Raw genomic sequence first — 14,781 nt, forward strand, 5'->3', positions numbered from 1 at the left:
ACTTTTATGGGGAAGAAGGGCAAGGAGAGAAGTTATGAGTCAATTTAGACACCAGAGCCAACAGAGTACAAAAACTTCTCTGAAGGACAGTTCTGAGAAAGAACTTTTGTGTCCTAAGTCCACAAAGACTTATGAACACAAAGATAAGCCTGCAATGCCTAAAACATTTTCTATTAATATGCTTATAAAATCGACTTTTCAGTTCCTACTAAAGCTAATTGTATTATAATGTCTATGCAGATGGAGACAATCCAAAATAACAAATTCCTCACTTATATTACCTCTGAGACACAATAAAGAAAGATAATTTTTATTAAGTTCTGATATGGACAAGCAGATCCATAATTTATTTGATCACAATTTAATTGATAATTTAATTAATCTTTATTGAACACATATTCCGCATTTGATAATCTTCAGGAAAAAATAACTATACCCACCTGGTATATGTAGAGAAGAAAAGAATACGTACGCATACACAATTTTATATAGAGAGAGATACATACCTCTACATAATCTTACATTCAAGATTAATATTTGAAAGTGCTATTAGGCACAAGGACATATTGTATTTCATTATTCTAAGAGAACAAGGATGTTTTTAAAGCAAATGAGGATACATAGTAAAAATAAGGGACAAATTCAGAGCTTCTAAACACATAGCTGATTGGGGAACACTAAGCAAACCACTTAATTTCCTATGCCTACTTTATCTAACATTTCAAATAATAAAGAAAAAAAAAATCATAAAGACATTGGTTGGGAATCCATTAGAATATTCTAGCAGAAACAGAATTAAAAGCTTAAGCATTAGAATCTCAGTACTGAGACAGTAAAATCCTTCTCAAGACTGACACATTATACAAAATTGTATGCTCTTTTCCAGTTCTACTGCAACATACAACATTCTTATGGTACCTCCCCTACTACCTCAAAAAACCCTTAACTACCTGGTAATTTTTCAATCCAGTGCAGCACTACAGAAAGCCAGACAAGAAGCAGAAAGTATCATGCAGGGGAGGTAAGAGAGGGAAGAACAATGAGGATCAAGTCACTTCTTTTTACAACCTAGGCATCAGTTGGTCCTGTAAACACAGGTCTCTGCACCCTTGATTTCCTGAAAGTAACTCAAAATTCCTCCTCTAGTTAAGTTTAAAGCTTTGGGTCTTGTTCTACATTTTCCTTCACTCTCCAAGTCTCTCCCAACTGACCTTTATTTTTTCAACTTTAACATTAATAACCTCTGGACAGGGTTACGTATATTCTTTCCCAAAAGCAGTTACAGAGGTTGGACAAGGCTGAGACATAAATAAGGTCAAGATTACTACTGCAAGAGTAACAGAAAATGAGAATTGATTAAAAAAAAAAATAAAAAAACACACCCACACCAACAAAAACCTGTTCTGTTGGATTTCCCTAAACTCCACCCTAAAACCACAACATTTGAATACAATTAAATAAAAGGCATGCTAAGTTTTACTATAATTTGGAAGAAAAACTATGTCCACAAAAGTGAAAACCCAATTGCGATGTAGTGATGACTTCAGACAAAAAGTAACCAAATCACCTGCATGGTGACATGTTTTCATCAGGTCTTCCTACAGATGGATATGATTATTTTTTACTGCACATATAGTCTCTGAATCAAGACAGTATTGTCATTATCATTCTGTGTACTCCTAAAAAAAAGGCAGCCCACCCTATTATCTCACAAAATCCATCTCCCTCAAGCCCTCTGTTCTGTGTTTCAGAGACACAGTGCTGTAAAGAAACTGCGTGTAGATTAAGGATTCTGGGAATTCAAGGCACTGGAAATAAAAGAAAGCAGTTATTTTTTTTAATATTCTGTTCAGATACAACAATCAGTACCAATATCAAGGACCTTATCACAAGACTGGTGGTAAGAAAAGGTTTCAGTAGAAAAGGAAGATACAGTATGATCAACTCACTATTTGATTACTACCAGCCAGAATACTTTCCTTCTCTCCCCTTGACATTAAATGTAGTTTTAATTTCTATGCTATTGTCAAAGAAAAAACACATATTTTGAGAGATCACTGAAATAACAGTACATGCTACAAATTACGTTCCCAGTGTTAAGCACTGCTGTCAAAATATTTCGATTTTAATGATCCTTCCGCTAACAACCTTCCAGATTTTTATTGCTGTCTTCATTAGATACATTCTATGTTAGCAAGGTCTTAAGAATTATTGTCAGTTATTATCATAAATGATATACTAAATAATTAACCAAACTTTTCTAAGTAATATCAACTCCTAACTGCAAAAAAGAGGAAAATATGCATTTTTAACTAGCCACATATTTGTGAGAAGGGAAATAAACATGTTTAAATTACTTACAATGAAGTAAATCATAAATCACTTAAGCTTTGATTAAGGATTTTATAGTTTTACGGTTAAATTGGTAGAATTTTGACATGAGCAAATTTTTAATTTGATGGGACCAAGGTGGAAAGTGTATTTATAGTGCTTCAAAAGCACACTCAAAATATGTCAGTAATTTACAACTTATCTAGAAAACTGCTGCCTCCATTAATATAAATATACAAATTAGTATTTTGTACGTCCTAGTAATAATCTTGCATATATATTTAACCATGTAATAAAATTGCTTCAATAGAAGTGCAATGTATAGTGCATTCAACTGTTGACAGTTAATTGTGTATTTTAGACCACTTTGACCTAACTTTTTGATTGTATTCTATCAGTTAAAGCCACTAAAACTCTCTATTTCTTTTCAATGCAACAGCCTTGAATAAGGAGCAGCTGATGTAAATTAAAGCCATTAACTTGTGTATTCCTAAATAAAATGCTATATTTCATCATTTACTATTTGAACAAAGTCACTTTTCTGAGAAATAGTAATGAGAAATTCTAAAAACTCCTTGAAACAGAACTTTCAAAATTAATCTTTAAAAGTGTTACACATTATCAGTTGGCATTTTGAAAGTGTTTCCAGACAAACTGCATGATGCAGAAAAAGTCATTTTAAAGGTTTACAAAAATGTATCATTCCTGAAATATGCAAGTTCTTTAATACAGCCATGACAATTGTAAAAGTAAGAACTAAACAAACGATCAAATAATTTTAAAACACTGCAGCCTCATATATCTCCTCCTGTTCTGATCACAAATATACCTATTTCACTACTTCTGAAATAAGAAAAGCTCTTCACCTAAAACTGTTACTGTTAATTTTTTTTACCCTGAACTTTAAACCTTTATAATGACCTGGGGAGAGGGGAAGACTGACTTTGGAACTTTTCAGAATAAGGTACCTTTAGCATTCTAATCTGAGCCTCTGCGTCACCCTTTTCTTGTTTAAGGAGTTTCATGAGCTCTTGAATGTTTCGTTCATGTTTGATTTTAGCATTTTGTAATTCTGACTGAAGATCTGCCAACTCCTGTTGGTGAATTTCTCTTTCCATCTTCAGCTGCCTGTTAGCTGAAGTCACCTCTTCATGCTTAGATTCCTGCTGTTTCTGGAGATCTGAGAGGCTCTTATGTAATTCCTTTCTGACTTTCTCCTCTTCTGCTATTCTATTTGTTAGTTCCACACGTACGGAGCTTAGGTTTGTTACATCTGCTTGCACTTCTAAGAGCCTTTCTTGGTCTTTTTTACGGATCAAGTTACTAGTTGCAAGCTCTCTCTCCAAGTGTTCCTTTTCAGCTTGTATTTGATTTTGTAGTAAGACTTGCTGTTTCAACTCATTCTCCAGTTTATTTACAGTACCTTGAACCTCTTTCATCTCTTCTTCAAGAGATACCTGGTGAGACTTCATTTCATTCAGTTCTGCCTCTTTGCAGTGGAGGAGTTCTTCCTGGTGGGCTCTCTTTGTAAGCACATCATTCAGCTCTTTCTGAAGGTTTTCTATTTGGTGTATAGCAGATATAAGTTGACTTCTGAGGTCATCCTTTTCTTTGAGGGCCTAGGAAACAAGAAAAAAATCCAGTGCAACCTAAGCTAATGAAAGAAAATTACTGGATGTTCTTAGACATGCTAATGTCTAATGAACAATTAGCACACTTTATTCTGTAAAAACACAGAAATTTTGCTTGTTTTGAATTCAGTTCAAATGTATTCAGTGTTTCTTTAGACAGAACATTTATGACCTCAAACATATACTTGTCCTTACACAATTTAGCCTCCCAAGCAGAGACAGTTTTGGATAATCCTACCCTCTTTGCAAACTCAGATGTGTTTCTTTGCTGGCCCCTCCAAATAGCAAGATGTGGAGGAAATGAGGCAATACAGTAATGCAGCAGAATACAGGATGACTAATGGTCACACAGACCTTGCCTATAGGTCCATTTCATAGGCTGACTTGTTCTGTTTATTTTTCTAAACTATTACATATGAAGTATATTAACTTTTTTTTTTTTTAAACCTGCACACAGTAGATGAATGAACAGCAGCTAAAAGCCTGGTTCGCTCATGCATCAAAGCCAAGAAATGAAGACTTCATCTTAAAAAATCAGCCACATTTAATAAAAAATTCCACTGTTTTCCTAAGGGACGTAAGGGCTGCAGTTTTCTTCCCCAGCACTGATGTATTTCAAGCTTAAAAAACATTCTAGAAAATGTGCTAAACTATAGGGAAAAATTGGACTGCAAATACATGTGTGTTACTAAACATCATTCTGGATTCTTACTTATCTCAAGTTATATTTAATTTTTTTTAACACTGTTTAAAATAAGAAGGAATTTACGGTACCGCTACCATAAGTCACACACAACTTCTACTACAGGAAAAATTATAAAATGCACAACACTGGATTACCTGATATATATCACAAACTGCTGGATTCTTTGAACCAGTTTAAATAAATTCTATACTGAATTTTATTATTTCCACTAATTCCACAAACCATACATATTTCTTATAGCAAGATTACTTGAAATAATTCAGAAAAAAGGAAATTAACAGCTTGCAGGTTAAAAAAAAATAATAAACCCATTTATAATTACATCAAGAATAAGCAATGGAAAACAAAATACAAAAATAATAAATCAAGGTTATGACGTAATGACCATTGTGCCTTTTTTCCTGAAGGAAAAAAAAACAACAACCCCTCAGTGTTTGACTTCGATTGTAAGCATGTTTTCTACATAACATATTTGGAAAAAAATACATTCCAAAGACACAAGATCGTAGAGATTCCACTGTCAACCAATATCAAGGATAACCACGTAAGCAAGACTTCAGCCAAATTACCCCACTACCTCTATAGCCCACTCATTGTCTGCAACAATTTAGAACATCTCAAAATTGCAAGTTATGACTGTAATCCAATTTTGAAAATGTACTATTAACCCTTTAAAGCCTTATAACAGAAAGCAAAGACAACAGACTGCCATTTCTCCTTTATAAATTTTTGTCTCAGATGTTAATTGTCTGCATATTTCAAAGCTGGTTAAATTATGTTCATCTAGTTCCCTGACGCTTATCACGAATGATGCATTTAGATTGATTATATCCTCATATGGAGACTGTCTACAACTTTGTATTGAGAACATGAAATACTGTTTATATTTTTTTCTCTTCCACAATGACACACATTTATTTGATGCAACATATCCGCCAAGAGAGAGATTTTCTTCAGGAGTGATGCTTACCTCAAACTTGTTGGCAGGATGCTTGATAACTTTAAAAATAAGAACAAATACTGACAGCATTTCTTAAATGAAGCTTAAACTAAAGTGACTGCATTTGGCATTTTTACGCCTTTGTCACATAAAAAGAGGTAAAATCCACGTCAAAGAGGCTTACGTGACAAAGAAAATTTCAATGTGGACAGCTCTGTTAATTGCCATTATAAAGACCTGTCCATGGATTTACATGAAGAATGACTTCAGAAACTTTTGGGGCTCATCCTGCTTGTTATTTACAACTTTCCTCTACTTTTCGCTTTTTATTTCTCTGAGACACACATATGATTTCTAAATGATTCAGGTTTTCTTCCTTTCCTCAACACCTCCATTTGCCTAGGTAAGAGATGACTAACTTCTGAAATGTTTGCAAGCCTTACTTCCTCAGACAACTGCTAGGGCTAATCAATACATGTTTACCATGGAATCAATTGTTGGAGCATGGATAGAGCAAATAATAATAATAAAAAATAAGGAATATGATAGGCAGTTCAGGAGAGAAATAGCAGGCCCAGGAATCACTGCTTAGATCTGGTAGAGTTTATTAATTTCAATTCAGTATCAAACCCATTGGGCTCCAAATACAGAAAATTAATAATACACTAGTAGCACACAGCTTTACAGTCTGCTAGTAACCTGACATATACATGGTGAAAGTAAACACCTACTTTCCAAGATGTGACTACTGTTCACTACATGAGACAATGCATAACTTGAACATGAGTTATTACTTAATGTGATTTTTCTTTAAATAACATGACATTATTTCCTTTAAAATTAACTAAAAGCAACCTGTTACCTTAAGTGTTAAATGAAAAGATAAAGTAAAAGCAACATTCACAGAGAAACTTTTTTTCTTTGCAAGAAGAAAGCTTTGATTAAGTGGAGAGATTAGAATACATACTGGATAAAGAAGCAAATGCGGAACTCCCTAACATCTAAAAAATACTGCCACCTATTAGCCGTTTTGTAGCTCACCACAAAATTTGGTGCAGGACTTAAGGTGGAAAGGGGTTTAAATCACAGTTTGCATAACCTAATCCTTATCTTCATTTCTAAAAAAAAAAAAAAAACAGAAAAAAAAGAAGAAACTACAACCCTCCCCCTTCACCCCCCAGCCAATCTTACCTGACTGTTCTTGTCCATCAGTTGGTCGATGGTTTCATTTTGTTTTTCCATCTCATGATCCAGTTTCTTATATTTCAACTTCCATTGGCGGATAGTTTCCTGTGCTCTCACTTTCAGATCTTCTCTTTTTTTCTCAGCCTCCAGCCTGAGTGCCTCTGCTTGCTTGAACTCAGTGAAGTACCGTTTTGCTTCTTTGGCACTCTCTTCCACCTGGTGAGCTAACTCAGCAGACTGGAGTTCAGTTTGTCTACGGCCATCTTCACAAGCCTTGTAGCAACTCTGTATCTCCTTTAGCTGGTCCAGAATTTTTTCCTGCTGCTTCTCCCTGTTTTCCAGGTCAGATGTTAACTCCTGGAATCATCATAGTAGAATATGAAAATTCCAACTCTAAAGATACACAGTATGAAACCTCACCAAACAACATACAGCAACATTAAATAGCATTTCTATCTAAAATGGGAACAGCATAAAAGATCCCCTTGACTACCAGGGAAAACCCTGTAAGTCCACAGAATCTCCCCCTCTGCAATGGTCAAGAATTTCAACAGACACGTTTACTCTATCCCATTTATACCTTCCGTATTTGTTCCTCATCTGCTTGCTCTTGTTAGTTTTTGTATTTTAAGTTTGAGAAGGAATTATTGAACAAGGATTCTCACATATTACACATTAGATAAATATGGACTAAAGAAAATAGTAAGATGTGAAGAGATGAACTTAAACAGATGAGAAGAAACAGATAATTGGCAATGAAAGAACAGCATTCACCAAGGATGGAAGATATTTCTAGAACAAAGACATTTGAAAATGTAGCAAGCATACTAGAGCCAATATTAGTTGGTCTTTTAATATTGAATTAAATTAAAACCACACATTTTAATAATAAGAAGAAGTGCTGCCCGTCTCAAATCTGATATTTCCCAGGACAGTCTCACAAGCAAGTCAGGAAAAATGTTTTCCATATACCTTCTGCAGGAGCATATTCAGAAACAAGTTACTGAGGCTCCACTCACAAAACTGAATTTTATTAAGATCATCACACAGAACTTCACATTAGTATTCTGTATTTTGGGCCTATTTATGCTGTTTTCATACCATTCACTATTTTTATTAATCATAGAGTAGTTTGGGTTGGAAGGAACCTTCAAAGGTCATCTAGTCCAAACCCCACTGCAATAAGAATCTATTCTTCAACTAGGTGGGTCTGCAAAGGTATTAATTTCTCTTATTTTGTAAGAATATATCTTTACATGCAGAAAAGTGTTAATTATTGATCTTCAGATATCTTGACTCATACAATGAATAAACTGGCTAACATTTTCATCATTAGAGGATGAAAAGCCATAAAATTAATTTTAGTGAGGATAAGATCTTTATCAATCTTCGTAAGACTGAAAGACTTATATTACTGAAGAATTCTAATCTTAAATAAGCAAATCAATAACTTTCCACCACAAAATTTGAAGTATTTTAGTAAACTGTCTGCTGTTACATTCTAGTGGACAATATTGTAAGACTACTTTGACCTAATTTGATTTACTAATTACTTCTCATTCTAACAATTTCACAAGAGTCTAAAAATGCTTATGGAAACACTAGAGCATTGCATCTCACAATGTGTGTACTTTATTTATTTCTTAGCCTAACAGTCAGGTCATAACAGTCCGCCTAACAGCCCTACATCTACATAGTTCCATTCCAGATAACTGCATACATTTGCAAAATCTTACAGAAGCATCCCCAGGTTCTACAGCAACTGAAATAAAAATTCTCTCTATTAAATTTAAAATATAATTTAAAATTGAACTCACTTCTAAACATGAGTTTAAGAATGTGATTATAATCTTTTTCGTCCTTTCCATTTTACATCATATTGTGCGTTTACAGCAACTGTCATGGACTAAATATACCTCACAACTCAAAATGTTGAACAATGACATTTAAATAAATCAAAGGAGATTTCTAATATCACATGTACACCAGAGGCAAGAGAAGTTACTTCCCACTAACTAAAGACAAATTATACTTAAGTCAAACATGACTGGTCACTTCCAACTGGGAAACAGACTATCTGATAGGAGCAGCTGTTAGAACAGGCTTGACAAAATGCTTTGTTAGTACCTAAGTTTAGAAATTCACATCCTTGCATTCCTTGATGTCTCATCAAAACAAAAACACACTAGCTATTTTCCTGTTACTTCCTCTGTAGAAGAATGGCAGTGGGAAGCAGATAAGAAGTACAAAGTGTTTTCTGTTGAGATAATCACGGAAGTCAAAGATTTCAAACTTGGAGCAATGGCAATAACCCCAACTGAGAAGTCTTCCATCAGTATTTCAGAGAGCAGGAAATAAGTATCAGAATGTCATTCTGACCCTCAAGAAAGTATGTTCTACAAGCAGAAGTTTTAAGAAAAGGTTTTATCCAATTATCTCCTGCCAACAGAGTAATTGGGATTCCTCAGGTGCCACAAAACTAAAAAACTAGCATGTTTCAGATTAGTCTGGAGTTGCGCTGGCCAGCTAGAAACACAAATGCGGTGGGCATCAGAAAATTACTTCTGCTTGCCTTATCCTATATAGAAGCACCATAGGTCTTTTTAAACCTGTTCAATGAACCAATTTCATAAAGCACATAGGAATTTATTTTGAGACTTCAGTTTTTTCCAAACATAATTTGTTGTATTAGTTCAATTTAAATTGGCACAGAAGTTGACAAGTGAAAAGAGCAGATGTAAACTGCATAGTATGTTCCTGTAAATCTATGAAAAGACCAAAAAAAAAAGTCCTACTTTTGAATTTGACAAGTAATACAATGCCATTTCAAATAGAATTACCTTCATTAGAAAAATAAACACAAAATACAGACCTCCCTGGCTTACTGAATGCCCCAATACAAGTACAACAAATGTTAAATACTTGACTACTGAAATCCCACATAAAGTTTAGAAAATATCCTCACTTCTCTTTACAGTACTGAAAGACAGTAGAAAACAGTTACTTTTCAAGGATCTTACTACCAATGACAAATCTAAACAAGAAGCACAGAAGTCTACTGTATTAAATAAGGTTACTACCTCCTTATATTTCCTTCTGTGTTCAAGATAAATCTTCTAAAATTCCAGTGTCAGACTGCTGTTACTCTTTTCACAGAGAATCACTTTAAATAAGTATGTGTTTACCATAAATAAGAATACTAACACTTATTAAAGTATAATTATGTTCCCTCTAATTGCTAAAAAAGAGGAGTTATAACCTATTTTCCTTAATTTACTGTACTAGCTCATAGAATAAGGTATCCCAGTTTGTTTAAGTTAAGTATCCCAGAAAGTTAAACCTTAGTTCTGAAGCATTATGAATGGGAAATGAGGAAGTAAATACTAACTTATAAAAGTAACTCTAGAAACCACTATTAATGGTAACTGCTGATAAAATCAAATCACCTTTTCTTTGTACATGGGAAAGAGAAGCAATCCAAACCATAAATTCATGGGCAATAGGAAATACCTTTTTTGGTTTATTTATGAGATTGGAGAGAAAAAAACTCTACAAATGCCAATCAATTTTCAAAGTTATTTATAGAATAACCCATGAAGAACATGGCAGTTAAAATACATTTTAAAGGTTATTCCCTAATATGGCATATCACTTACCTTAAACATGTGAGAAATTATGAAAAAAAAAAAAAAAAAAACCACAGGAAGGAAAAAAAAACCCAACAACAAAAACCAAACAGAAAATACTCACCTGTATGTGCATTACAAGCTGTGCTTTCTCCTTGTCCTTACGCTCTATGCATCTCTTCAGTTCTTCTACTTCTGACATTACAGCATTATGACTCAACTTTGCTTTAAGATCCAAAATATGTTTCTCCATTTCCTGCTTCTCTCTCTCATAACTTTCAGCTACTATAAAAGAGTGACATCAGAACAGTAAACCCAGTAGAAACAGTGACTTGTGGTAATTTTTTTTTTTTTATTTCTCTTTTGGCAGTCTTCTTGTCTCCTTGAGACTATTCTACAACTTTTGATTTTGAACAAAATATCTGCGAAAAATGGCTATACTTGTATCACAACATTTTACTGAATGAGACAGTATTTCCACTTTACCAGTCATTTTATAGGGGTTTCCCCCCTTTTTTCTTTTTTTATTAAAACAAAATACCCCAACAAAACCCAATAAAATAGAATCAGATGGAAGAAACAATGGTATAAATGAAACTTGGCTACAAACTTCACGGCCAAGATTTTATCCCACCAGAGTAATACCTCCTGCTTTGGAAATCACACTACTTGTAAATTTTGTGTCTGAATCCTACAATAGAAGTTTTTGATGGAAGTAAGCTATAAATTTCCCCAAGCAGAATTTCAAAGGTCTGTAGGTCATAAAAACTACTGGAGGCAAAGAAAAACTCCATTTCTATTCTTCCTATGCATCTCTGAAGAAACAGAAATAACACAATAAGAAGAAAAACAACTGCATAAATTATATAGAGATATGTGTATCTCTAAATAGGTCCACTACATTGCTCTTGTTTTCTTTATATTTTTACAACAGTTTTGCTTTATAATGATAATATAAATGGAAAAACTAAAATATGCTTTCATTAACATGAAATAAATTTACTTTTAAGCAGATAAAAATGTAGAATCATAGAACAGTTTGGGTTGAAGGGACCTTAAGTTCATCTAGTTCCACCCCTCCTGCCATGGGCAGGGACACCTCACACTAAAACATGTCACCGAAGGTTCTGTTCAACCTTGAACACTGTCAGGGATGAAGCATTTACTGCTTCTTTGGGCAACCAATTCCAGTGCCTCACAACCCTCACAGTAAAGAACTTCTTCCTTATATCTAACCTGAACTTCCACTGTTTAAGTTTAAACCCATTACCCTTTGTCCTATTACTATAGTCCGTGATGAAGAGTCCTGTTCTGGCATCCAAGTAGATACATTAAAATGACTGGAGAAAAACTGCTAAAATGAACATGTACAAAATCTAGCCATTCCCCAGTGCTCTATATGGTATTTGTAAAACAGGGAGTCAGATTTCTACTTTGATAACCTATTTTAAATAATCTATTTTAAAGATAATTCAATACCTTAAGTATGACAATATACAAATAAGTCATTAACCAAACCAATTAAGCAGTCACAGAGACACTGGACTTGGAGCCACTTTTCCTCTATCATCTTGACTAATACATTCTTATGTTAATAAAGGATAGTCTTTCTCTAATGCCTTCTGATAATCCTTGAAAAGTTTAAATACAGATAGATAACTAACAATGAAGCAAAGACCTTGCTAAAATGGAGGGGGGGAAGAATAACAGGGATAGACCGAGATGTTATAAGTTGTTCAGCCAAGTGGACTACTTTAGACAAAGGCATCAGTCTCTGAGGGAATCAGCCATTGTAGAGATGATCTATCACATCAAGCCGAATAATGGGGAGAATGATCCTACCTGCAGCCTCTTGCAAAAAGCTCCAAGGAAGACTCAAGGTCAACCCCTCGGCTTTTGGAGTCAAGGATACAAAGGATCTGAGGCCAGCTATACCCCAACTGAGAAAGAGATACTGGCAGCCTATTAAGGGGTTTGAGCTGCCTCGCAAGTGATTGGCACTTAAGCACAGCTCCTCCTGGCACCCCAGCCGCACCCTGGCTGGCTGTGCTGGGCTGGATGTTCAAACACAGGGTCTTGTCTTTTCCCTACTCTGCCCCCTCCCGGAGGGATGGAGACGAGAATCGAAAGGATGTAACTCCCATGGGTTGAGATAAGAACAGTCCAGTAACGAAGGTATAACACAAATCACTGCTGCTACCACCAACAATAATAATGATAAAGGAAATAACAAGGGAAAAAAATACGATATCACCTGCTGAAACGAGCCCAACTGAGAAGAGAGTGCCCTTCCCGGTAATTCCCAGTTATCTCCCAGGCATGACATGCTGTGGTATGGAATGCCTTTTTGGCTAGTTTGGGTCAGGTGTCCTGTCTCTGCTTCCTCCCGGCTTCCCCTCCTCCCTGGCAGAGCATGAGACTCACAAACTCCTACGGCCAGTATAAACGTTTGAGCAGTAACTAAAATCATCAGTGTTATCAGCTCTGCTCCCAGGCCAAAAGTCAACAACACAGCGCTGCACCAGCTACTAAGAAGGGGAAAAAAATGACTGCTACTGCTAAACCCAGGACACAGATGTCAGTACTTATTAACTTAAAGCTGGGGACTTATATGGCTGGTTTTGTTGAAACAGTAGAATAATCAGACTGAAACTCAAAGACAAAATTCATGTCCAGGCTAACTAACAAATTTGAGGCCTCTAGTACAAAATATGAGAGTTGAACCTGTTCTGATTCTCCTGTCATTATCTTGTACGTCCTGGTAGCTCAGCCGGTGCGAAATTTGATGTTGTAACTCTACACGGTCTTCTTCTGCTCTCAAAAGTTGTGAACGAAGTTCCTCTATCTAAAATGCATGTACAAGTGTCAAATGTTTAATTAAAACAGAATGAAAAAGTAAACAGTGTACTTCTATTAAACACTACCAAAAGAAAAAGACAAAAAAAGTCTATACACAAGTACTATTTAAATAAATCCCAAGAGTACTGCAGATTGTAAAAAAAAGAAAAAAACAAACAAACAAAAAAAAAAGACATATTACTTCCTAATTACAGGCCACAAAGTGATTATTCAAAATGAAAATATTTTGTTATGTTGACCACAGCAGAGCACTAACTTCTCTAGACTAAACAAAATGCTACCATTTTATATGTTGCTATTGTCTTTTTACACTGGTAGTGAAAATATCTATGCACATTTAATAAGCAACACACTTTATGTAAATTCTGCTCATTAATAATACAATTTACTTATCCGTAAGAAACACTGGTGCTTTTTACATTTTTCCTTTTGATCATACACAGCCTAGAACTTAAAGATGATACTGCGTACAGGAAAATAAAGAAAAAAGGACATGCTAAATTTGCTTTGTAGGAAAATAATTTTAACTAGTATTATCCATATGTGATAAAGCTCTGTATTCCACGCACAGTGAGTTGAGTTCAAAACAGTAATACAACCAAGTCAAACTTCTGCTAGATGCACAAGTCAAACAACCAACATTAACAGGTAAGTATGCCAATTGCCCCTTCCCTATTTATTTCAAATTTTTCCCCTCTGAAAGAAGGATTAGAAATTTTAGGAGAAAGGAGAGGTTTTTGAAGTTATAATCCAGGTTCCGGCAACTTCCAGATTTAATCATATGTACATCAACAGATACCGTTTAGAGCACAGTTTAGACAGTTTTTCAGGTGTTTGTTCTTTATATATTTTTGTTCTTTATATATTTTTATCATATTTTAGCATACAATTTAGCATACAATACAGCAGTACAATACAGAAGTATTCTAGATCACTGGTTTATACAAACTCATCAATTAGAGTATGCACTTTGCACAATAATTATTATTATTACAGAAGTTTCTAAAGCATACTATAAGGGGAAGATACAAATAATTATTATTATTTGTAATATTATTATGAGTTTTAAAAGTACTATAAGTACTACCACTACTGTAATTATTATATAACAAGCATATACATAAAACTTTTGGAAAGCAGAAAAAGCATACTGAGAGCTCAGACCATGTATTTTAGACCTTTAAACCTTCTTTATGTATCTCTTTCTTGACCTTGCAAAACAATGCTATCAGAATATGATAGGAAGATCAAGCAAAAGACTCAGACAGAGTCTAGTATGAAAACTTCAGTATTTTCACCACGACAGAGCAGTTACCTGATGCAAAAGAGCTTCTCTTCTGCCTTCTGATTCATTCAACTTTTTCTGTGACTGTTCCAATTTTTGTTCAAGCTTTCATTACAGAATATGAAAAAAGAAAGCAGTGTACACATCATAGTACAGAAGTATATTTTAACTATTTCATTCTGGCAAAAAATTAATCGATATAAACATCTATCTAAACC

At 34.5% G+C, this 14,781-nt stretch overlaps 1 protein-coding gene across 18 annotated transcripts in view; it reads right to left on the minus strand.

Moving 5' to 3' along the window:
- The window catches only part of CEP128 (centrosomal protein 128), a 145,454-nt gene that overhangs the window by 97,856 nt on the left and 32,817 nt on the right, over window positions 1–14,781 (minus strand). For 15 of the 18 annotated variants that reach the window (XM_061367536.1, XM_061367525.1, XM_061367524.1 and 12 more), the window contains exons 10-14: window positions 14,594–14,668; window positions 13,144–13,264; window positions 10,544–10,704; window positions 6,800–7,150; window positions 3,300–3,950 (exon numbers count right to left, since the gene is read on the minus strand). In XM_061367536.1, the coding sequence (XP_061223520.1) occupies window positions 3,300–3,950; window positions 6,800–7,150; window positions 10,544–10,704; window positions 13,144–13,264; window positions 14,594–14,668 (1,359 nt within the window). The remainder of the gene's footprint in view (window positions 1–3,299; window positions 3,951–6,799; window positions 7,151–10,543; window positions 10,705–13,143; window positions 13,265–14,593; window positions 14,669–14,781) is intronic. The other 3 variants (XM_061367527.1, XM_061367529.1, XM_061367539.1) reach the window with 3 other exon arrangements.

This window comes from Neopsephotus bourkii, unplaced genomic scaffold, assembly GCF_033783945.1.
Source record: "Neopsephotus bourkii isolate Nb327-2 ecotype Australia unplaced genomic scaffold, CSIRO-AGI_Nbou_v1 NB_1376, whole genome shotgun sequence".
Lineage (NCBI taxonomy): Eukaryota > Metazoa > Chordata > Aves > Psittaciformes > Psittacidae > Neopsephotus > Neopsephotus bourkii.